This window comes from Petromyzon marinus, chromosome 11, assembly GCF_048934315.1.
Source record: "Petromyzon marinus isolate PM22_M1 ecotype Great Lakes invasive population chromosome 11, UKy_Petmar_22M1.pri1.0, whole genome shotgun sequence".
Classification (NCBI taxonomy): Eukaryota; Metazoa; Chordata; class Hyperoartia; order Petromyzontiformes; family Petromyzontidae; genus Petromyzon; species Petromyzon marinus.
In genome coordinates, this window is record NC_133677.1 from 683,059 (window position 1) to 709,101 (window position 26,043).

General features: G+C 54.6%; 1 protein-coding gene across 2 annotated transcripts in view; it reads left to right on the forward strand.

Moving 5' to 3' along the window:
• The first annotated feature begins 84 nt into the window (after positions 1-84).
• Positions 85-26,043, forward strand: part of LOC116941415 (semaphorin-4E-like) — a 34,309-nt gene continuing 8,350 nt past the window's right edge. Inside the window, exons 1-11 of one of the 2 annotated variants that reach the window (XM_032952505.2) lie at positions 85-3,911; positions 7,741-7,925; positions 8,217-8,383; positions 11,011-11,073; positions 12,151-12,246; positions 15,411-15,510; positions 22,502-22,618; positions 23,052-23,191; positions 24,519-24,697; positions 25,036-25,180; positions 25,374-25,602. In XM_032952505.2, coding sequence (XP_032808396.2) covers positions 7,811-7,925; positions 8,217-8,383; positions 11,011-11,073; positions 12,151-12,246; positions 15,411-15,510; positions 22,502-22,618; positions 23,052-23,191; positions 24,519-24,697; positions 25,036-25,180; positions 25,374-25,602 — 1,351 coding nt within the window. In that variant the 5' untranslated portion in view covers positions 85-3,911; positions 7,741-7,810. Of the gene's footprint in view, positions 3,912-7,205; positions 7,926-8,216; positions 8,384-11,010; positions 11,074-12,150; positions 12,247-15,410; positions 15,511-22,501; positions 22,619-23,051; positions 23,192-24,518; positions 24,698-25,035; positions 25,181-25,373; positions 25,603-26,043 lie in introns of those variants that run through there. The other variant, XM_076066258.1, reaches the window with a different exon arrangement.

Sequence of the window (26,043 nt, forward strand, 5' to 3'; positions counted from 1 at the left end):
CGTCGACTGGGGGTGATTATTGCACAAGCGCAGCGGTGGCCAGCGCAGCAGTCACTCACCCTGGTGGAGCTCGGCAGGCACCTCCCCGCCATCCACGACCAACAATCACCTGGGGTGGATTGAGCCCGTGGTGACAGTTCACCAGTGACATTCTGTACCAAGTACTGCTGGCGTCCTCTGTAGATGTGAGTGTTTTTGTAAGAACAGCACGGGGCCTAGTGGCCGTCAATAATGATTGCGGCGATGAGTACAGGCAGGGTCAAGTGGGGTAACTGGGGGAGATGGAACCCCCGGGGGTGTGAGAGTCTTGAGGCAGAGGAGAGAGTTCGGGGAAAGGGGCCTGGCAGAGCCGAGGTGAATCAAAGGCGAAGCGGAGCGAGGCTCGGGGCTGCTGGGGGGATTCGGGGTCCGGAGCGTCGTCGCTTTCACCGCGGGGGATCGCCATCATCGTCTTGGAAGGCTGCGAAATAAGTTATACATCGACGTCTCCTATATCGTCAGTCAGCTCTATAGTGAATGTCGTGTAGCAGCTACAAAGCCACTCAGTGTAAAGTCAGTCAGCTCTATAGTGAATGTCGTGTAGCAGCTACAAAGTCACCAAGTTGTCTATAGTCAGCTCTATAGTGAATGTTGTGTAGCAGTTACAAAGTCACTCAGTGTAGAGTCAGCTCTATAGTGAATGTTGTGTAGCAGCTACAAAGTCACCAAGTTGTCTATAGTCAGCTCTATAGTGAATGTCGTGTAACAGCTACAAAGTCACTCAGTGTAGAGTCAGTCAGCTCTATAGTGAATGTCGTGTAGCAGCTACAAAGTCACTCAGTTGTCTATAGTCAGCTCTATAGTGAATGTTGCGTAGCAGCTACAAAGTCACTCAGTGTAGAGTCAGTCAGCTCTATAGTGAATGTCGTGTAGCAGCTACAAAGTCACCAAGTTATCTATAGTCAGCTCTATAGTGAATGTCGTGTAACAGCTACAAAGTCACTCAGTTGTCTATAGTCAGCTCTATAGTGAATGTCGTGTAGCAGCTACAAAGTCACCAAGTTGTCTATAGTCAGCTCTATAGTGAATGTTGTGTAGCAGTTACAAAGTCACTCAGTGTAGAGTCAGCTCTATAGTGAATGTCGTGTAACAGCTACAAAGTCACCAAGTTATCTATAGTCAGCTCTATAGTGAATGTCGTGTAACAGCTACAAAGTCACTCAGTTGTCTATAGTCAGCTCTATAGTGAATGTCGTGTAGCAGCTACAAAGTCACCAAGTTGTCTATAGTCAGCTCTATAGGTTCAAATTCATAAAAAGAAAATAGACAATTTCTTAATTTGAACCTATCTACGTGACATTACCGAAAGACCTAAAGAATATGAATTCCTGCAGTCACGAAAGCTTTAGGTCAAGACATTCTAGGCTCATATTAGTAATATATAACTTATAAGCAAGACAGCGTCTCTGAGTTGCTACATTACAATTTAATGCATTCATTCTTAAGTCGGGGATTTTTTATTTTCCATTAGCAATCACGAAAATTGTTATTTACTTTTGATGTTCTGATTTTTCCTGAGACGTATTCTGCAGTCCACGTATTGGCCACTTCTATACCTGCGTGTAAACCGACGAGGATCTGTCTCTTAAAGCTCACCTCTTCTCTACTGCTCATCATCTTCTCGCCCCTCCACTCCTTCCCATCCCTCTACCCTTTCGTGATCCCCAAGTTCCCTCTATCGCTGTCACTCATTCCTCAATCCTGGTCGCACGCCCTTGAAATTTAAATAATTTCCGATTATCCTCGTAGCGACTTTTAGCTCCCCATCGAACAAAGATGATAACTGCATTACGCGCTTTGAGATTCGCTTCTGCGGCCGTCTGTAACGCTCTTCCGATATTAGGAAGCCACTAGAGCTATGCACTTTTAAATATCGATTGAAAACGAATTTATTTGAAATAGCTTGTTGTTTAGCTCGTTGTCCTTCCCCCGCACCTCCGAGTAGCACGGTTGGCTACGTACGGTGCGAAAGAAGTTCAACATAATATGCTGTCACCGTTGTGCAAGCTCTGTCAAGCACCCTGAGTGACTATAACCGAGATTACGGGCCACGTGCCGAGTGCACCCACCGCCGGCACCCTCGGCAGGGTGGGAACTCGTGACCCTCCCGGGTTGCGGCGGCCTCTCGCGATGGCCAATGCCGTCGTCGAGGAGACAAAAGGAATGGAGCTGTTGGGAGGGGTGGGGTCGAGCGCCGTTCTTTGGACTCTGCCCTTTGCCTGGGAGAGACCAGCGTCGAGGTTCGATTAGGGAACGAGGTCACCTGCGCCGTGGTGTTCGTGGGTGTTGTGGCGGTGATGGTAAGCGCGGTATTGGTGACGGAAGTGGTGATGGTGGTGTTAGAGGCGGCAGTGATCCTAGGGATCGCTGTGATGTGGGGGTGGAGGGGGAACTCTCCCGCGCCTTCCACGTGGACCCTCTGAGTCACAGTGAGGTCAAGACACACAGCAGCAGCAGCATCATCATCGGCATCCGCTCATGCAGCGGGAGGAGGACGTCATGTCTGGTGTGTCTCCCGCGGTGTGAGTCACGTGGTCTGGTTCCTCTGCGTCACCCGGGCACTTTGAACCCTCCACCGACTCGCAGTGGCGACAAGTTAACGTCCTCGTCTGATATGCAGGAGGTCGTGGGTTCGAACCCGACCCTGACGTCTGCTTATTTGGAGTTCGCGAGTTCTCCCCGTGATCGCGTGAATTTTTCTCCGAGTCCTCCGGTTTTGCAATCCACATTTATAAACGTGCTTTTGAAGTATTTTACTGCTTTACAATTTCCACGTGATAAGCCACTTCGTTGAGCGATCATTTGTGGCCAGGTCGCTTCTGAAAAAGAGCTACATAGCTTAGTGGGACCTTAGCTGGTAAAATAAATAAAGAGAGTTTTAGGCGTGGGGAGGCCCTCTTCCAGTAGTGGATTGTCAACAAGGGCCCTACACAAACACGTCCTGTGGTGAGACGTGTCCCCAGGTGTGTGGTTAGGTGTGCCCGTGGGACGACAACACAAGGGCCCCTTAACAACAGTGAACTTTCCTTTGTGTTTCACCAAGAAATGAATTGGGGTTGGAGCTTCCGCGGATTTCTCTGCTGTGCGTGACGGACAAAGAGGTGAGTGGGGGGTGACGTAATAGGTGGGTGCGGGGGAGACTTGGGTAGAGTTCACAGGTACAGGTGAGTTGGTGTCTGAACATGCGGCGCAATAATGGCTGGCGATGTTCAGGGGCTCGCTGCCAATGTGGAGGTCTCCTGCTGCTGCTGCTGCTCGCCACGACGCCCTCTGCATCAGCGGGGGGAGAGGAGTTCGTGTCGTGTTGCCCTCGCCAGAGACGTCTTTGACTTTGTGGTGTGGGCACGCGCGGGCACTTCGCGTTCCTTCGGTTTTTTGTCCCCACTCGGGAAAAAATAAAATCTCAAATGATGTTTTGCACATCCCATCAGACACACGGTCTTGCGCGAGTGGTTATTGACGCAGTATCATTGGTTCGACGCACTGCAAACTTTGGACCGGTTTCGACATCCAGTGTCTCAGCAGCCAGAGTCACGCTCTGCTTGAACCATTGCTGGTGAGCTGCCAGCTGTTTTCTGACAGATGTTCATAACTAAGGATCCTAGTTCGACACAAAGCTGTACACGCTACACAACACAGGATAATCAGCAGTAGCTTTGTTGTGGAGAACGTGACCAGATCGATCCACAGCCCCGTGGCGAATCTCTCCCCATGCAAAATCAGTCGCTCCCCTCCCACGCCCCCAGGAGGTGACGCGCACGGCGTCTGCGTCTCGCCTGAGTCGCAGTGCAAACTCACTCACTCCACCCTGCGCCAGCTGAACTCGCCACTAGCACGTAAACACGCAGCTCTCATAGCAGGTGAACTTACAGGTGAGCAACACTCGCACGTACACACACTCACTTGCACGTACACACACACACGTACACACACTCACTTGCACGTACACACTCGCACGTAAACACGCAGCTCTCATAGCAGGTGAACTTACAGGTGAGCAACACTCGCACGTACACACACACACGTACACACACTCGCACGTACACACACTCACTCGCACGTACACACACTCACTCGCACGTACACACACTCGCACGTACACACACTCGCACGTACACACACACTCGCACGTACACACACACTCGCACGTACACACACTTGCACGTACACACTCGCACGTACACTCACACATACACACATTCACTCGCACGCAAACACACAACTCTCATACCAGGTGAACTTACAGGTAAGCAACACTTGGACCTACAACGCGCACGTACACAAACTCTCACGTAAACACTCTCACAATCATACATCTCGCGTAAGCACACTCGCTGATTCTCGGAGACTAACGTCACGACAGCCTCATTCGCTGACCTGTACATTCACGCGAAACACTCAATCGTGCACGCCCTCTCACGTAAACACTCGCCACTCACGGTATTCACTCGCACTCACAGCCACACTCCTTCACACGCGAATACTCTCACACACACCGTCACACTCGCACACTCACATTCACACTCCCTCGCATTCTCTCACACTCACACAGTCACACTCGCACACTCACACTCTCACACTCGCACCGTCACACTCACACTCTCTCACACTCGCACTCTCTCACACTCACACAGTCACACTCATACTCACACACTCACACAGTCACACTCACACTCTCTCACACTCGCACCGTCACACTCACTCTCTCACACTCTCTCACACTCACTCTCTCACACTCTCTCACACTCACTCTCTCACACTCTCTCACACTCACTCTCTCACACTCTCTCACACTCACTCTCTCACACTCTCTCACATTCACACTCTCACACTCTCTCACACTCTCTCACACTCGCACCGTCACACTCACTCTCTCACACTCTCTCACACTCTCTCACATTCACACACTCTCTCACTCACACTCTCACATTCACACTCTCTCACACTCACACTCTCTCACACTCTCTCACACTCGCACCGTCACACTCTCACACTCTCTCACACTCGCACAGTCACACTCACACTCTCACACTCGCACCGTCACACTCACACTCTCTCACATTCACACTCTCTCACACTCTCTCACACTCACACCGTCAGACTCACACGGAAATGTCACCGCAGGTGAACTCACAAACACGGATGTTCACCACAGCGATGCTGATGAGTGTTCTATTTGAGGCTGAGTCAACCTACGGGGACGTCCAGAACCGGTTCAGACAATCGTCACTGGTGGTGTTGGCCGTGAGCGGGGGTTCGTAGCGCAGCGCCACCGATCAAAACTACGGGGAATCTTTATCGAGACACTCGTACACACACACACAGACACAAAGATCCCCCGTATAGCCTTAACAGACTGTAGGGGCAAGTGCTGTTAGCGAGCACCTATGAAGGCCGGATCGGTACACGAGGGGGTGGGTGGCCAGCACCACGCCCGACCGTCTTTGTCTCCCTAGTGGCAATGTTTACACACCGCACCAGGTACTCATTTGAGGCTGAGTCGACCTAGGGGAGGCCCGGGACCGGTTCAGATAATCGTCACTGGTGTTGGCCGTGAGCGGGAATCGAACCCGAGTCGCCAGGTTCATAGCGCAGCCCGCTAACCGCTACACAGACACACACACAGACACTCACACAGACACTCACACAACACTCGTACACACACACACGTACACACACGCACACACACACTGCATCACCTTTATTCCAGGTGTGCGCACTCTCACGCTCAGTCTCTCACTCCCTCTCACGCACACTCTCACTCTCACACTCTCTCACGCACCCTCTCACTCTCTCACGCACTCACACTCTCTCACACTCTCTCACTCTCACGCACTCTCTCACTCTCACACTCTCTCACTCTCACGCACTCTCTCACTCTCACACTCTCTCACTCTCACACTCTCTCACTCTCACACTCTCTCACTCTCACGCACTCTCACTCTCTCACACTCTCACGAGATGTGCTAAAGCCCAGAGAGCAGACGCAGGAACCCAGGTACTGTACGTGGAGTGATGATCGTGGTTGATGTTCATGACGATGATGATTGGTGAAGGATGATGATGTTTATGATCATGTTTATGATGATGGTAAACACAATGACGAGGTGGATGAGGCTGTGGCGCTATTGGCAATAATGGGGAGTTGTGGCAATGTCACGCGCATACACAGACATACAGAGACACACACAGAGACACACACACAGAGACACACAGAGACACACACACACAGAGACACACACACACAGAGACACACACACACAGAGACACACACACACAGAGACACACACACACAGAGACACACACACACAGAGACACACACACACAGAGACACACACACACAGAGACACACACACACACACAGAGACACACACACACAGAGACACACACAAGTACAAAGATCCCCCATATAGCCTTAACAGACTGTAGGGGCAAGTGCTGTTAGCGAGCACCTATGAAGGCGGGACGGTACACGAGGGGGTGGGTGGTCAGCACCACGCCCGACCGCCTTTGTCTCCCCAGTGGCGATATTTACACACCGCACCTGGTACTCATTTGAGGCTGAGTCGACCTAGGGGAGGCCCGGGACCGGTTCAGATAATCGTCACTGGTGTTGGCCGTGAGCAGGAATCGAACCCGGGTCGCCAGGTTCATAGCGCAGCGCGCTAACCGCTACACTACCGCTCCCCACACACACACAACAACAACTGCCATTCGCCACTAAGTGGCGGTGACGTCACCACGACGCTTGTGCCAGGCTATGTGCACCCTGAGGCCACGTTAAGTGTCGAACGCCCGCTGGCAGGAGGTCACGGGGCAGACCCAAGTGCCACGGGTCGACTGACTGAGATGACTGGCTGATGCACCACCTGTGCCCCCTACTGTGCCAACCTGCTGTGCTTTAGCCACCCGGCGCTCCGCTCGTTGTTGTGAGCGTCGCTCCTCCCCCCTCCGTTGTTGTTGGAGGGCGACTACCTCCAACTGCCCAGTAGCGTCCTTCACGAGCCTCCTCCACAGAGGCCGATCTTGACACCGCTGGTACCAGTCATCGGCAAGTCCACTCAGCTCCACGTCCTCCTGTACCACATCACTCCATCTCTTCTCTAGCCCGTGCCGCTCCCGCTTAGCCCCCTCAATCCGGCCGAACAAAAGCTGTTTCGGCATGCGGTGGCTGGGCATGCGGGCTACATGACCCACACACACACACAGACACACACACAGAGACACACACACACACAGACAGACACACACAGACACACACACACCTTTACACCTTGCACTCAATCCCTCACCCTAACACTGGTGATGGTCACGACGTCAACTTGGAACGCTGCGTCCGCTCGCCCTCAGAGAGAGGGAGAGCGGGGGAGAGGGAGAGAGGGAGGGAGAGGATCACTCAGAGGCGCCTCACCACCACCACCACCACCACGCGTGTGCTTACCCCTAACCCCGAGCCCTACTCGTCACCCTGTTTTTAGGCATGACCTCTAACCCAATACCCCCAGCCCCCAACCCAATACCCTGACCCTACTCCTACCCATCATCCTAACATCTAACGCCTTAACCCTAACCATGGCTCTGACCCTAATCTTGACCCTAGCATTCACCTGACCTCAGGTGAGTCCAGTCGCGTGTAGTTGCGTGACCTCCGAGTTCCATCTACTCGTGTCGCGTCCTCTCATCCCTCGTCCTGTGCCGCAGACACTCCCCACTCCTCTCGCCACCGCGTCCCTCTCGGGGGGGGGGGGTTCGACTGGGACCCCTGCTCCACATGGGGCCTCACGGAGGGCCCATCTTCCTCTCCCTCTTGCTTCTCACGGCCGTGGCGACCCTGGGTTCGGAGTTCAACTTAACTGCTGGACCTCGCGTGTCTGTTCCTCAGAGAGGTAAGAAGTGTGACCCCTACTACCCGTGACCCCCCCCCCCCCGCACTCCGGTCTCCTCGTGTAGTGCACAAATCTCAACAATCATTCCTCCGGTACCACGTTTTCGGGGAAGTCAATAGCGGTTTCAACTATGGATGGACTCGTCCCGGTCACAGCAATGTGGAATTTCAATCACTAGCTCAGGTATGTAGGACATCACTTGTATTATTTTAACCTCCCCACCCTCCTCCCTCCTCCTCCCCCCCCTCTTCTCCTCCGCTGTTCTCCTCTCTCTCCCCACCCCCTCACCAGAACTGAAGGGGGTCCTCGTGTGGACTGACCCCTCCGTGGGGGGGAACTCCTCCGTTGTGGGGGGTTCCTCGCAGCTGCTCGAGTTGGAGGGGCTGCTGCTGCTGGGCGGGCGGGACGCCATCCACGTGCTCAACGCGAGCAACGTGAGCCGCCCCGTGGCTCCGCCGGTGCGTGCTCCCCCACACAGCCACGTGCTCCCCCACACAGCCACGTGCTCCCCCACACAGCCACGTGCTCCCTCGCACAGCCACGTGCTCCCCCACACAGCCACGTGCTCCCCCACACAGCCACGTGCTCCCCCACACAGCCACGTGCTCCCTCGCACAGCCACGTGCTCCCCCACACAGCCACGTGCTCCCCCACCCAGCCACGTGCTCCCCCACACAGCCACGTGCTCCCCCACACAGCCACGTGCTCCCTCGCACAGCCACGTGCTCCCCCACACAGCCACGTACTCCCCCGCACAGCCACGTGCTCCCCTGCACAGCCACGTGCTCCCCCGCACAGCCACGTGCTCCCCCGCACAGCCACGTGCTCCCCCACACAGCCACGTACACAGCCCCCCCCCCGTCTCAGTTTTGACTGAGTGGAGCGAGGTGATTTGTACCAAGAGGCGGGTGGGGGGAGGGTGAGAGACGGCAGCGGCGATGGGAGAGCGGATCGCAGAGTGGAGAGGTGAGGGTCGAAGCAGAGAGAGTGGTGAGGTGACCTGCGGTGAGGTGAAAGTGAGACGGTGGGTGAGTGGGTGAGGGGGTGAGTGAGTTGTTATGACCTGCATTGTCGTGAAAGTGAGTGGGTAAGTGCGTGAGTAAGTGAGTTGGTTTGTTGGTATGACCTGCAGTGTGGTGAAAGTGAGTGGGTAAGTGAGTGAGTAAGTGAGTTGGTGTGTTGGTATGACCTGCAGTGTGGTGAAAGTGAGTGGGTAAGTGAGTGAGTAAGTGAGTGGGTGTTTTGGTATGACCTGCAGTGTGGTGAAAGTGAATAGGTGGGTGAGTGAGGGGGTGAGTGAGTGAGTGAGGGGGTGAGTGAGTGAGGGGGTGAGTGAGTGAGTTGTTGTGACCGGGAGGAGGCTCGTGGAGGACGTTGCTGCTGCTACTGGGCAGTTGGAGGCAGTCGTCCTCCAACAACAATGGAGGGCGGAGGAGCGACGTCCACAACAACGAGCAGAGCACCGGGTGGGTAAAGCACAGCAAGTTCGCACAGTAGGAGGCACAGGTAGTGCATCAGCCAGTCATCTCAGTCATCTTAGTCAGTCGACCCGTGGCACTTGGGTCTGCCCCGTGACCTCCTGCCAGCGGGCGTTCGACACTTCACGTGGCCTCAAGGTGCACATAGCCTGGCACAAGCGTCTTGGTGACGTCACCACCACTTAGTGGTGAATAGCGGTTGTTGTTGTTGTGACCTGCGGTGTGGTGGTGGACGAGACGAAATTGTTCCGTCCGGTCGACCCGAGTCTTCAGGACGGGTGGAGGAATCGGTGAGTAAAGTTCAGGGGAGACAGCCACCACAGTCGTGAGAGCACTAGAAGAGGGATAGGGAGCGACTGCCCAACGGCGAGTGGCTGGGTGCTACCCACTGAGTGACTGGGTGGTGCCCACTGAGTGACTGGGTGGTGCCCACTGAGTGGCTGGGTGGTGCCCACTGAGTGACTGGGTGGTGCCCACTGAGTGACTGGGTGGTGCCCGCTGAGTGACTGGGTGGTGCCCACTGAGTGACTGGGTGGTGCCCACTGAGTGACTGGGTGGTGCCCACTGAGTGACTGGGTGGTGCCCGCTGAGTGGCTGGGTGGTGCCCACTGAGTGACTGGGTGGTGCCCACTGAGTGACTGGGTGGTGCCCGCTGAGTGACTGGGTGGTGCCCGCTGAGTGACTGGGTGGTGCCCACTGAGTGACTGGGTGGTGCCCGCTGAGTGGCTGGGTGGTGCCCACTGAGTGACTGGGTGGTGCCCACTGAGTGACTGGGTGGTACCACTGAGTGACTGGGTGGTGCCCACTGAGTGACTGGGTGGTGCCCACTGAGTGACTGGGTGGTACCACTGAGTGACTGGGTGGTGCCCACTGAGTGACTGGGTGGTGCCCACTGAGTGACTGGGTGGTGCCCACTGAGTGACTGGGTGGTGCCCGCTGAGTGACTGGGTGGTGCCCGCTGAGTGACTGGGTGGTGCCCACTGAGTGGCTGGGTGCTACCCACTGAGTGACTGGGTGGTGCCCACTGAGTGGCTGGGTGGTGCCCACTGAGTGACTGGGTGGTGCCCACTGAGTGACTGGGTGGTGCCCACTGAGTGACTGGGTGGTGCCCACTGAGTGACTGGGTGGTGCCCACTGAGTGACTGGGTGGTGCCCACTGAGTGACTGGGTGGTGCCCGCTGAGTGACTGGGTGGTGCCCGCTGAGTGACTGGGTGGTGCCCACTGAGTGACTGGGTGGTGCCCGCTGAGTGGCTGGGTGGTGCCCACTGAGTGACTGGGTGGTGCCCACTGAGTGACTGGGTGGTGCCCGCTGAGTGACTGGGTGGTGCCCGCTGAGTGACTGGGTGGTGCCCACTGAGTGACTGGGTGGTGCCCGCTGAGTGGCTGGGTGGTGCCCACTGAGTGACTGGGTGGTGCCCACTGAGTGACTGGGTGGTACCACTGAGTGACTGGGTGGTGCCCACTGAGTGACTGGGTGGTGCCCACTGAGTGACTGGGTGGTACCACTGAGTGACTGGGTGGTGCCCACTGAGTGACTGGGTGGTGCCCGCTGAGTGACTGGGTGGTGCCCGCTGAGTGACTGGGTGGTGCCCGCGTGTCTCCACAGATCGTCTGGGCTCCGTCGCTGTCCGAAAAATCGGAATGCTCCAGCAAGGGACCCATGATGGAGGTCAGGCTCATGGTGTGGGTCATGGTGTGGGTCATGGTGTGGGTCATGGTGTGGGTCATGGTGTGGGTCATGGTGTGGGTCATGGTCTGGGTCATGGTGTGGGTCATGGTCTGGGTCATGGTGTAGGTCATGGTGTGGGTCATGGTCTGGGTCATGGTGTGGGTCATGGTCTGGGTCATGGTGTGGGTCATGGTCTGGGTCATGGTGTGGGTCATGGTCTGGGTCATAGTGTGGGTCATGGTCTGGGTCATGGTGTGGGTCATGGTGTGGGTCATGGTCTGGGTCATGGTCTGGGTCATGGTGTGGGTCATGGTCTGGGTCATGGTGTGAGTCATGGTGTGGGTCATGGTGTGAGTCATGGTCTGGGTCATGGTGTGAGTCATGGTGTGGGTCATGGTGTGGGTCATGGTGTGGGTCATGGTGTGGGTCATGGTGTGGGTCATGGTGTGGGTCATGGTCTGGGTCATGGTGTGGGTCATGGTCTGGGTCATGGTGTGGGTCATGGTGTGGGTCATGGTCTGGGTCATGGTGTGGGTCATGGTCTGGGTCATGGTGTGGGTCATGGTCTGGGTCATGGTGTGGATCATGGTCTGGGTCATGGTGTGGGTCATGGTGTGGGTCATGGTCTGGGTCATGGTGTGGGTCATGGTGTGGGTCATGGTCTGGGTCATGGTGTGAGTCATGGTGTGGGTCATGGTGTGGGTCATGGTGTGGGTCAGGGTGTGGGTCATGGTGTGGGTCATGGTGTGGGTCATGGTGTGGGTCATGGTCTGGGTCATGGTGTGGGTCATGGTGTGGGTCATGGTCTGGGTCATGGTGTGGGTCATGGTCTGGGTCATGGTGTGAGTCATGGTGTGGGTCATGGTCTTGGTCATGGTGTGGGTCAGGGTCATGAGGGAGGGAGGGACTCACGCAATGGGATCTGGGACCGTGAGGCGGCCCAGCGGTAGCGCGTTTGCCGCTCGTTACAGAGGTTGCCGGTTCGATTTGGGCATCTTACCCTGGCCACTACTGCGCGGTGCGATGATGTCGCTGCTGCTGCTGCTGCTGATTTTGATGCTGCCGCTGTGTCGCCAGGAGTGCGCAAACTACATCCGCGTGCTGCACCGGCTCAATGACTCGCACCTCTTCACGTGCGGCACACACGCCTTCAACCCCCAGTGCATCTACATCGTGAGTCCCCTCGTCAACATCATCGCCATCATCACCATCACCAGCATTAACAACATCATCATGACCAACACCAGCATTAACAACATCATCATCACCATCACCAGCATTAACAACATCATCATCACCAACACCAGCATTACCAACATCATCATGACCATCACCAGCATTAACAACATCATCATCACCATCATGACCATCACCAGCATTAACAACATCATCATCACCAACACCAGCATTAACAACATCATCATCACCATCACGAGCATTACCAACATCATCATGACCAACACCAGCATTAACAACATCATCATGACCATCACCAGCATTACCAACATCATCATGACCAACACCAGCATTACCAACATCATCATGACCATCACCAGCATTAACAACATCATCATGACCAACACCAGCATTACCAACATCATCATGACCATCACCAGCATTACCAACATCATCATGACCATCACCAGCATTACCAACATCATCATGACCATCACCAGCATTACCAACATCATCATCACCATCACCAGCATTAACAACATCATCACCATCATCACCATCACCAGCATTAACAACATCATCATCACCATCACCAGCATTAACAACATCATCATCACCATCACCAGCATTAACAACATCATCACCATCATCACCAACACCAGCATTACCAACATCATCATGACCAACACCAGCATTAACAACATCATCATGACCAACACCAGCATTACCAACATCATCATCACCATCACCAGCATTAACAACATCATCATGACCAACACCAGCATTAACAACATCATCATGACCAACACCAGCATTACCAACATCATCATCACCATCACCAGCATTAACAACATCATCATGACCAACACCAGCATTACCAACATCATCATCACCAACACCAGCATTAACAACATCATCATCACCATCACCAGCATTACCAACATCATCATCACCATCACCAGCATTAACAACATCATCATCACCATCATCAGCATTAACAACATCATCATCACCATCACCAGCATTACCAACATCATCATCACCATCACCAGCATTAACAACATCATCATGACCAACACCAGCATTACCAACATCATCATGACCATCACCAGCATTACCAACAACATCATCATCACCATCATCATCGTCATCATCTTCATCATGAACAACAATACAATCTTCACTAACACCATCAACATCATCAACATCATTACTACTTTGATTAGCACGGTTGGCTACGTATGGTGCGAAAGAAGTTAATCAGTACTAGATTCAAAATCGTCACCATCACTGCAATTCGCAGTGCGCATGCACCGTGAGTCTCATCATCATCCACATCATCATCCACATCATCATCCACATCATCATCCACATCATCATCCACATCATCATCCACATCATCATCCACATCATCACCGTTGACAACACGAATCTACGTGTGTACCCCTGTGTGTGTGTATGTGTACCCCTTTGTGTATGTGTACCCTGTGTATGTGTGTACCCTGTGTGTGTGTGTGTGTACCCTGTGTGTGTCTGTACCCTGTGTGTGTGTGTGTACCCTGTGTATGTCTGTACCCTGTGTGTGTGTACCCTGTGTGTGTGTGTACCCTGTGTATGTGTGTACCCTGTGTATGTGTGTACCCTGTGTGTGTGTGTACCCCTGTGTGTTTACCCTCTGTGTGTGTGTGTGTGTGTACCCTGTGTGTGTGTGTACCCTGTGTGTGTGTACCCCTGTGTGTATGTGTACCCTGTGTATGTGTGTACCCTGTGTGTGTGTGTCTGTACCCTGTGTGTGTGTACCCTGTGTGTGTGTGTACCCTGTGTATGTGTGTACCCTGTGTGTGTGTGTACCCCTGTGTGTGTACCCCTGTGTGTGTACCCTGTGTGTGTGTACCCTGTGTGTGTGTACCCTGTGTGTGTGTACCCTGTGTATGTGTGTACCCTGTGTGTGTGTGTACCCTGTGTGTGTGTGTACCCTGTGTATGTGTGTACCCTGTGTGTGTGTACCCCTGTGTGTGTGTACCCTGTGTGTGTGTACCCTGTGTGTGTGTGTGCGTACCCTGTGTGTGTGTATACCCTGTGTGTGTGTACCCTGTGTATGTGTGTACCCTGCTTGTGTGTGTACCCTGTGTGTGAACCCTGTGTGTGTGTGTACCCTGTGTGTGTGTGTACCCTGTGTGTGTGTATACCCTGTGTGTGTACCCTGTGTGTGTGTACCCTGTATGTACCCTGTGTGTGTGTACCCTGTGTGTGTGTACCCCTGTGTGTGTGTGTACCCTGTGTATGTGTGTACCCTGTGTGTGTGTGTACCCTGTGTGTGTGTGTACCCTGTGTATGTGTGTGTGTACCCTGTGTGTGTATACCCTGTGTGTGTGTATACCCTGTGTGTGAACCCTGTGTGTGTGTGTACCCTGTGTGTGTGTGTACCCTGTGTGTGTGTATACCCTGTGTGTGTGTACCCTGTGTGTGTGTACCCTGTATGTACCCTGTGTGTGTGTGTACCCTGTGTGTGTGTACCCCTATGTGTGTGTGTACCCTGTGTATGTGTGTACCCTGTGTGTGTGTGTACCCTGTATGTGTGTGTGTACCCTGTGTGTGTGTACCCTGTGTGTGTGTACCCTGTGTGTGTGTGTACCCTGTGTGTGTGTATACCCTGTGTGTGTACCCTGTGTGTACCCTGTGTGTGTGTACCCTGTGTGTGTGTGTACCCCTGTGTGTATGTGTACCCTGTGTGTGTGTGTACCCTGTGTGTGTGTGTACCCTGTGTATGTGTGTACCCTGTGTGTGTGTGTGTACCCTGTGTGTGTGTGTACCCTGTGTATGTGTGTGTGTGTGTACCCTGTGTGTGTGTATACCCTGTGTGTGTGTGTATACCCTGTGTGTGTGTATATACCCTGTGTGTGTGTGTGTACCCTGTGTATGTGTGTGTGTACCCTGTGTGTGTATATACCCTGTGTGTGTGTATACCCTGTGTGTGTGTGTGTACCCTGTGTGTGTGTGTATACCCTGTGTGTGTATACCCTGTGTGTGTGTATACCCTATGTATGTGTGTGTGTACCCTGTGTGTGTGTGTACCCTGTGTGTGTGTGTGTGTGTACCCTGTGTGTGTGTGTACCCTGTGTGTGTGTGTACCCTGTGTGTGTGTCTCCGTGGCCCCACAGCGCACCACCCCCAGGCCCCTGCAGCTCCTCCCGGCGATGGAGGCAGGACGAGGGCGCTGCCCCTACAGCCGGAGCCAGGGGGCAGCCTCCGTGGTGCTGGGTGAGTGACACTGGTGGAGCTGAGTGACACTGGTGGAGCTGAGTGACACTGGTGGAGCTGAGTGACACTGGTGGTGCTGAGTGACACTGGTGGTGCTGAGTGACACTGGTGGAGCTGAGTGACACTGGTGGTGCTGAGTGACACTGGTGGAGCTGAGTGACACAGGTGGAGCTGAGTGACACTGGTGGAGCTGAGTGACACAGGTGGAGCTGAGTGACACAGGTGGGGAGTGAGTGACACTGGTGGTGCTGAGTGGTACAGGTGGGGAGTGAGTGACACTGGTGGTGCTGAGTGGTACAGGGGGGGAGTGAGTGACACTGGTGGTGCTGAGTGACACAGGTGGGGAGTGAGTGACACTGGTGGTGCTGAGTGACACAGGTGGGGAGTGAGTGACACTGGTGGTGCTGAGTGATTCAGGTGGGGATTGAGTGACACTGGTGGAGCTGAGTGGTACAGGTGGGGAGTGAGTGGCACTGGTGGTGCTGAGTGACACAGGTGGGGAGTGAGTGACACTGGTGGAGCTGAGTGACACAGGTGGGGAGTGAGTGGCACTGGTGGAGCTGAGTGACACAGGTGGGGCGTGAGTGACACAGGTGGAGCTGAGTGACACTGGTGGTGCTGAGTGACACAGGTGGGGAGTGAGTGGCACTGGTGGTGCTGAGTGACACAGGTGGGGAGTGAGTGACACTGGTGGAGCTGAGTGACACAGGTGGGGAGTGAGTGACACTGGTGGTGCTGAGTGACACAGGTGGGGAGTGAGTGACACTGGTGGAGCTGGGTGACACAGGTGGGGAGTGAGTGGCACTGGTGGTGCTGAGTGATTCAGGTGGGGAGTGAGTGACACTGGTGGAGCTGAGTGGTACAGGTGGGGAGTGAGTGACACTGGTAGTGCTGAGTGGTACAGGTGGGGAGTGACACTGGTGGAGCTGAGTGGTACAGGTGGGGAGTGAGTGACACTGGTGGTGCTGAGTGGTACAGGTGGGGAGTGAGTGACACTGGTGGAGCTGAGTGGTACAGGTGGGGAGTGAGTGACACTGGTGGAGCTGAGTGGTACAGGTGGGGAGTGAGTGACACTGGTGGAGCTGAGTGGTACAGGTGGGGAGTGAGTGACACTGGTGGTGCTAAGTGATACATTTTTGCTCATAACGTTGGACGTGGTAGAGGCGGTGCTGGTGGTGGCTGCGGGAATGGTGTGTGTGTGTGGTCCACAGTGGCGGTGTTGGCATGGTTTGTGGTGACGGTGGTGGTTATCGGCACTCCACTACGAACCCGGCTACCCGCAGTTCGACTCCCGCTCATTAGCGGCGAATACCGTTTGAACTCAGTCCTGGGCCTCTCCCCGAGGTGGATCCAGCATTAGAACGAGTGTCAGGTGCTGTCGTAATCTTCAAAAGCACTGGGGAGACAAAGGCGGCAGGGCGAGGTGGTGGCGACACACCCCCACATGTGCCGTGCCGGCTTTCATTGGTGCTCTCTAACGGCACTGGCCCCAACAGTCTCGTGGAGGCTGTCCGGGGATCTTTGTCTTCGGTGCCGGTGGTAGAAGGGGCGCTAGGCCCCATACGGCCCGTGGGACAGTTGCACCGCCTGCGCTACACTCGCCAGCCACAGCCTGGGGTGGCAGTGGTCGCGTTTGTGGCGCTCCTGATGGTGATGATTGTGATGTTGCTTCCACTACTCATGCTGCTGATGGCGGTGTTGATGTTGGTGCCGATGGTGGCGTTGATGGTGGTGGTTGATGGTGGTGTGGTGACGTTGATGGTGATGATGTCGGTGATGGTGTTATTCTGGTGAAGCTGCTGGCGGTGATGGTGGTTGTGATGTTGCCCACAGCGAGTCGTGGTTGCGGTGGGGGGCGGGGCTGGGGAGTTGAACCCGGGTTTAGTTTCTCTGCGGTGGTGGCGAGCGGGAACTTGCCCGCCGAGTTCCTGCGTGTGTCACTACTCGCATACCACACGTGCACCGCAGACACCCGTGTACCACAGACACGTGTGTACCACCACACGTGTACCACAGACACGTGTGTACCACAGACACGTGTGTACCACCACACGTGTACCACAGACACACGTGTACCACAGACACACGTGTACCACAGACACACGTGTACCACAGACACACGTGGACCACCACACGTGTACCACCACACGTGTACCACTACCACGTGTGTACCACCACACGTGTACCATAGACACGTGTGTACCACCACACGTGTACCACAGATACACGTGTACCACCACACGTGTACCACAGACACGTGTGTACCACCACACGTGTACCACCACACGTGTACCACCACACGTGGACCACCACACGTGGACCACCACACGTGGACCACCACCCCGCCAGCACGAGCCGTGTGTGCAGTGGCGAGAGGCCGGTCGCGGTGCTCGCGCTAGGGTTGGTGCTAGTGCTATGGCTAGTGCTAGTGCTATGGCTAGTTCTGTGGCTAGTTCTGTGGCTAGTGCTATGGCTAGTGCTATGGCTAGTTCTGTGGCTAGTGCTATGGCTAGTGCTATGGCTCGTGCTATGGCTAGTTCTGTGGCTAGTGCTATGGCTAGTGCTATGGATAGTGCTATGGCTAGTTCTGTGGCTAGTGCTATGGCTAGTGCTATGGCTAGTTTTGTGGCTAGTGCTATGGCTAGTGCTATGGCTCGTGCTATGGCTAGTTATGTGGCTAGTGCTATGGCTAGTGCTATGGCTAGTACTATGGCGAGTGCTATGGCTAGTTTTATGGCTAGTGCTATGACTAGTGCTATGACTAGTTATATGGCTAGTTCTATGGCGAGTGCTATAACTAGTGCTATGGCTAGTACTATGGCGAGTGCTATGGCTAGTTCTATGGATAGTGCTAGTGCTATGACTTGTGCTATGGCTAGTACTATGGCGAGTGCTATGGCGAGTGCTAGTGCTATGGCTAGTGCTATGGCTAGTACTATGGCGAGTGCTATGGCTAGTGCTATGGCGAGTGCTAGTGCTATGGCTAGTGCTATGGCTAGTGCTATGGCTAGTACTATGGCGAGTGCTATGGCGAGTGCTAGTGCTATGGCTAGTGCTATGGCTAGTACTATGGCGAGTGCTATGGCTAGTTCTATGGATAGTGCTATGGTTACTGCTATGGCTAGTGCTATGGCTAGTACTATGGCTAGTTTTATGGCTAGTGCTATGACTAGTGCTATGGCTAGTGCTATGGCGAGTGCTATGACTAGTGCTATGGCAAGTGCTAGTACTATGGCGAGTGCTAGTGCTATGGCTAGTGCTATGGCTAGTACTATGGCTCGTGCTAAGGCTAGTGCTATGGCTAGTTCTATGGCTAGTACTATGGCTAGTGCTATGACTAGTACTATGGCTCGTGCTATGGCTAGTGCTATGGCTAGTTCTATGGCTCGTGCTAAGGCTGGTGCTATGGCTAGTTCTATGACTAGTGCTATGGCTAGTACTATGGCGAGTGCTAGTGCTATGGCTAGTTCTATGGCTAGTGCTATGGCTAGTTCTATGGCTAGTGCTATGGCTAGTGCTATGACTAGTACTATGGCTAGTGCTAGTGCTATGGCTAGTACTATGGCTAGTGGTATGACTAGTATTATGGCTAGTTCTATGGCTAGTTCTATGGCGAGTGCTAGTGCTATGGCTAGTGCTACGGCTAGTTATATGGCTAGTGCTATGGCTAGTTCTATGGATAGTGCTATGGCTAGTACTATGGCTAGTTCTATGGATAGTGCTATGGCTAGTGCTATGGCGAGTGCTAGTGCTATGGCTAGTGCTATGGCTAGTTCTATGGCTAGTGCTATGGCGAGTGGTAGTGCTATGGCTAGTGCTATGGCTAGTACTATGGCTAGTTCTATGGATAGTGCTATGGCTAGTACTATGGCTAGTACTATGGCTAGTGCTATGGCTAGTTCTATGGCTAGTGCTATGGCGAGTGCTAGTGCTATGGCAAGTGCTATGGCTAGTTCTATGGCTAGTTCTATGGATAGTGCTATGGCTATTCCTATGGCTAGTACTATGGCTAGTGCTATGGCTAGTCCTAGTGGATGTCTCGTGCTATGGCTAGTACTATGGCTAGTGCTATGGCTAGTGCTATGGATAGTGCTATGGCTATTCCTATGGCTAGTACTATGGCTAGTGCTATGGCTAGTTCTAGTGGCTGTGTCTCGTGCTATGGCTAGTTCTATGGGTAGTTCTAGTGGCGGTGTCTCGTGCGGGTGTTCGTGTTGACGCAGGGTGCTGGGCTGCTGGGAAGTGCCCGGGGCCCCCCCTCCCCCCGGAGTTTTGGGTTTCACCGTGCGGGGGCGGGGGGCGGGGCTACCCCCAGGCCGCACTTCTCAGCACTCGCTCGGCGCTTCCGCGGATTTCTCCGGGCGAGTGGAGGAGGAGGGGGCCGTGCGGGGTGGGGGCCGTGCGGGGTGGGGGCCGTGCGGGGTGGGGGCCGTGCGGGGTGGGGGCCGTGCGGGGTGGGGGCCGTGCGGGGTGGGGGCCGTGCGGGGTGGGGGCCGTGCGGGGTTGTTTGTCCGACTGTAGCGCGCAGGTGTGAGAGTCTCACTGTACCTGGAGGGGGTACTCGATTCCGATGATGGTGAGGATGGTGAATGGCATGTTGATGGTGTTGATGTTGGTGATGGTTGTGTTGATGGTGTTGATGTTGGTGATGGTTGTGTTGATGTTGGTGATGGTTGTGTTGATGGTGTTGATGTTGGTGATGATTGTGTTGATGGTGTTGATGTTGGTGATGATTGTGTTGATGGTGTTGATGTTGGTGATGGTTGTGTTGATGGTGTTGATGTTGGTGATGGTTGTGTTGATGGTGTTGATGTTGGTGATGGTTGTGTTGATGGTGTTGATGTTGGTGATGATTGTGTTGATGGTGTTGATGTTGGTGATGATTGTGTTGACGGTGTTGATGTTGGTGATGGTTGTGTTGATGGTGTTGATGTTGGTGATGGTTGTGTTGATGGTGTTGATGTTGGTGATGATTGTGTTGATGGTGTTGATGTTGGTGATGGTTGTGTTGATGGTGTTGATGTTGGTGATGGTTGTGTTGATGGTGTTGATGTTGGTGATGGTTGTGTTGATGTTGGTGATGGTTGTGTTGATGGTGTTGATGTTGGTGATGATTGTGTTGATGGTGTTGATGTTGGTGATGATTGTGTTGATGGTGTTGATGTTGGTGATGGTTGTGTTGATGGTGTTGATGTTGGTGATGGTTGTGTTGATGGTGTTGATGTTGGTGATGATTGTGTTGATGGTGTTGATGTTGGTGATGATTGTGTTGACGGTGTTGATGTTGGTGATGGTTGTGTTGATGGTGTTGATGTTGGTGATGGTTGTGTTGATGGTGTTGATGTTGGTGATGGTTGTGTTGATGGTGAGGATGGTGAATGACATGTTGATGGTGTTGATGTTGGTGATGGTTGTGTTGATGGTGTTGATGTTGGTGATGGTTGTGTTGATGGTGTTGATGTTGGTGATGGTTGTGTTGATGGTGTTGATGTTGGTGATGGTTGTGTTGATGGTGAGGATGGTGAATGGCATGTTGATGATGTTGATGTTGGTGATGGTTGTGCTGATGGTGTTGATGTTGGTGATGGTTGTGTTGATGGTGTTGATGTTGGTGATGGTTGTGTTGATGGTGTTGATGTTGGTGATGGTTGTGTTGATGGTGTTGATGTTGGTGATGGTTGTGTTGATGGTGTTGATGTTGGTGATGGTTGTGTTGATGGTGTTGATGTTGGTGATGGTTGTGTTGATGGTGTTGATGTTGGTGATGGTTGTGTTGATGGTGTTGATGTTGGTGATGGTTGTGTTGATGGTGTTGATGTTGGTGATGGTTGTGTTGATGTAAAAGTTGTTATTGTCAAAGCCAGCACTCGTTCGTGTCTGAGTCACGTGCGCTCCCTCTCTTTGTGTTGACCTCCCGCCCTCATTCCAGCAGAGCTCACCTACCTCCATCTCCCTCACTCTGAACTCTCGCTCACCTCACTCACCTCACTCACATCACCTTACTCACCTTACTCACCTCACTCACCTCACTCACCTCACCTCTCTCACCTCAATCACCTTACTCACCTCACCTCACCTCACTCACCTCACCTCCCTCACCTCACTCACCTCACCTCACTCATCTCACCTCCCTCACCTCCCTCACCTCACTCACCTCACCTCACTCACCTCACTCACATCACTCACCTCACTCACCTCACCTCACCTCGCTCACCTCACTCACCTCACTCACCTCACCTCACTCACCTCACTCACCTCACTCACCTCACCTCACTCACCTCACTCACCTCACCTCCCTCACCTCACTCACCTCACCTCACTCACCTCACTCACTCACCTCACTCACCTCACTCACCTCACCTCACTCACCTCACCTCACTCACCTCACCTCAGTCACCTCACCTCACTCACCTCACTCACCTCACTCACCTCACCTCACTCACCTCACCTCACTCACCTCACCTCACTCACCTCACCTCACTCACCTCACCTCACTCACCTCACCTCACTCACCTCACTCACCTCACCTCACTCACCTCACCTCCCTCACCTCACTCACCTCGCCTCACTCACCTCACTCACTCACCTCACTCACCTCACTCACCTCACCTCACTCACCTCACCTCACTCACCTCACCTCAGTCACCTCACCTCACTCACCTCACTCACCTCACCTCACTCACCTTACTCACCTCACCTCACTCACCTCACCTCACTCACCTCACCTCACTCACCTCACTCACCTCACCTCACTCACCTCACTCACCTCACCTCACTCACCTCACCTCACTCACCTCACCTCACTCACCTCACCTCACTCACCTCACTCACCCGTGTGTCTCCTGCCCTCTCCTATCGTTCTGCCATCACCTCAAACCGCTTCCATCCTCACCTGCATCCCTCTCCCCTCCCTCCCTCACCCCCCTCACCCGTGTCCTCTCCCCTCCCTCACCTCCCTCACCTGCGCTCCCCTCCCTCCCTCACCTGTCAGATGGTGAACTCTACACCGCCACGTCCAACAACTTTCTGAGCACGGAGTACGTGGTGGCGCGCTCCCTCGGGGGGCGGACTCCCCTCAAGACGGAACTTCTCAACGACTGGCTCAGCCGTGAGAGGCGCTCACAACAAAGACAAAGATCCCACTGCGGTCGCCCTTGACAGGCGCTGTTGGCGCCCAGCCACTCGTACTCCGCCGACACGGAGAGCGAGTGGGTGGGCATGGCCAGCACCACGCCCGGCCGCCTTTGTCTCCCCAGTGCCGATGTTTTAACTTTTAAGGCCGAGCCGACCTGGCTGAGAATCGAACTCGCGGGTTCATGGTGCGGTGCGCTAACCACCGCACCGCCGCTGCCTGCAACACGAACACACACACACCCACCGTGACCCACCGTCACACCTGACCCCAACGCCCATCGTGATCCTTGACCCCTACCTGTGACCGCCGACCCGAAACTACCCCTTGATCCCCGTGACCCCGATGACATTAAGGTCGCTCCTGACTCCCGCGTGTCCTGACCCCGTGACCTGGTGAACCCCGTCAGATCCGGACTTCGTGTTCCTGGGCGCGGTGCGGGAGAGTGAGGATAGCGAGGACGGCGATGACGACAAGGTGTACGTCTTCTTCAGCGAGAGAGACAGGGACACGAGAGCTATGGTGGCCAGCGTGGCGCGCGTGTGCAAGGTGTGTACCACGTGTGTGTACCACGTGTGTGTACCACGTGTGTGTACCACGTTTGTGCGCACGTGTGTGTACGTGCAATGTGTGTGCGCCTATGGAGGAGGCTCGGAGAGCGGAGGAGTGACGCTCACAACAACGAGCAGAGCGCCGGGCCGATAATAGTAGGGGGCACAGCTGGTGCATCTACGACTCATCTTAGTCAACCCATGTCATGTGGGTCTGTCACGGGCCGTCGACACGTCACGTGGCCTCCTAATGCACCTGGCTTGGCACAGGCGCACGTAGTGGCGAACGGCAGCTGTTGTGCGTGACCGTGCGTGTGTGTGTGATTGTGTGTGCATGTACGAGTGTGTGCGTGTGTGCGTGATTGTGTGTGCATGTACGAGTGTGCGTGTGTGTGTGATTGTGTGTGCATGTACGAGTGTGTGCGTGTGTGTGTGATTGTGTGTGCATGTACGAGTGTGTGCGTGTGTGTGTGATTGTGTGTGCATGTACGAGTGTGTGCGTGTGTGTGTGATTGTGTGTGCATGTACGAGTGTGTGCGTGATTGTGTGTGCATGTACGAGTGTGTGCGTGTGTGTGTGATTGTGTGTGCATGTACGAGTGTGTGCGTGTGTGTGTGTGATTGTGTGTGCATGTACGAGTGTGTGCGTGTGTGCGTCTGTCTTGACGAAGATCGCTCGTAGTTTTTATGCGCTAGGAACCCTGCGACCAGAGCTCGATTCCAGCTCACGCCCAACACCAGTTACGAATATCTGAACCGGTCCTGGGTCCCCCGTAGGTCGACTGTGCCTCAAATGAGTACCTCGTGCGGTGTGTAAACATCGCCACCTGGGAGACAAAGGCGGCCGGGTGTGATGCTGGCCCCCACCCCCTCGTGTGACTACAAACGGGCTGGGTGGCTCAGCGTTAGAGTGAGCGGTTCGCGATGGAAGAGTTGCAAGTTCACACCCCGATCGGGAGGCTGACTTGGTCGATGAAAAGAGTACCACTTTGTGGGGACATTCACCACGGGGAATGTCGCCCCCCGGTCGGAATGTGGAATTTCCACCACTGACCCAGGTGCTGTGCTGTTGACAGGAGATGATTTTTTATGTGACGACGAATGACTACATAAATGATTGACTCCGTGAATTAATTACAACAAGACTACATGAATAAATGACTCCATAAATTACTCTGAATGAACGACTACATGAATGATCGAATGAATGATGTTGAGGAGTGACTATACGAATGAAAGACTACATGAAGTAATTCTACCAAAACCTGCTGACCCTGTACGGTTGACCCTGACGCCCTCCTCTCCCGCACCTTCTCCTCTCGGCAGGGAGACCTCGGGGGGCTGAAGGCCCTGCAGAAGCGGTGGTCGTCTTTCCTCAAGGCCCGCGTGGAGTGCACGCTGCCCGGCTCGCTCGGGCCGCTGCAGAAAATCCGCTCCGTGTTTTACCACCAGCCCGGGCCGTCGTGGCGCGACGGCCTCTTCTACGGAGTCTTTGAGTCCCAGGGGTGAGGCTTTGGGAGCAGAGGGGGGGGCGGGGGGGGCGGGGGGGCGGGGCCGGGGGGGTACCTCTGCCCATTTGTAGTCGTGCAAAGGGCACCACCATCCTCGGTCACGGGATGGATCGGCTGTCCGTCAGCAAGACCCGGACGCAGATTTAGCGCAGGAGGTTCCAGGATCACGCCGCCTCCACTCCTCCGCAATGTTTACCGGAACAGCACCGAGGTTCCCGACCGCACAGTTGTCCCGGAGGTTCTCTTACACTGACAGCGATGACACTCAGCGGATCTCGCTTGTGGTGACGTGTACCCTCTGTGTTCCCCGTGGTGCGGTGTGCGGTGCCCAGGCCGTGGGGCCCCATCTCCGCGCTGTGCCCGCTCCCCGTGTCGCGCCTGCGTGCCGTATTCCAAGGCCCGTACCGCGAGTTCCACTCCAACAGCATGTGCTGGAGTGCCCGCAGCACCAACATCCCCTCCCCACGGCCCGGATCGGTGAGACACGAGGGGGAGGGTGCACGGGGGGAGAAGGGGAACGCGCGGCGAGGAACGCGCGGCGAGGGCATGGGGGACACACGTTGACACACGTTGACACACGTTGACACACGTTGACACACGTTGACACACGTTGACACACGTTGACACACGTTGACACACGTTGACGTGTACGCTGCGCATGCGTGCGTAGTGCATCACGGACGCCATGCGCGCGCGGGGGATCAAGAACTCCACGGACCTGCCCGAGCAGACCTTGACCTTTGCCCTGGAGCACCCCCTCATGGCGCAGGCGGTGACCCCGGAGGGGGCCGCGGGCCCAGTCCTCGTGGCCCCCCCCGGGCTGCGCTACACGCAGGTGGCGCTGCTCCGGGTGCTGGACGCCAAAGGCGCCCCCCGCGACCTCGTGTACCTGGGCACAGGTGAGCCCCCCCCCCCCACCACAGCCCCGCAATCTACGACCACAGGGCCCCCCCCCCCCCAACCTCAATTCACACAGCCAAGGAAGGGGTGGTGGTGCTGATTAGGGTTGGTGGATCACCACACAGGTGTTGTGAAACTCCTTTCACGTGGGCGTCCAGGAGGTGCAATACCCTGGCTCTCCAGAAGAAGGCGGTACAGCAAGTGGACTAATCGGCATCTGTGTCCATCTGTGCGGGGATAGAGCGTTGCCCCCTCACTCAAGGCATGGGTTATCTCCGGGTACTTCGGTTCCCTCCTCCTACACAAATAAATATTCATTCGCTGAAACATCTTAAAATAAAATGCAATGCAGGAGCAGTGTGGTTCTGCTCGATTAATAAGTACATTAAAATAAGATGGAAAGATCGTGATGATGACAAAGATGACGATTTAGTGAGAAA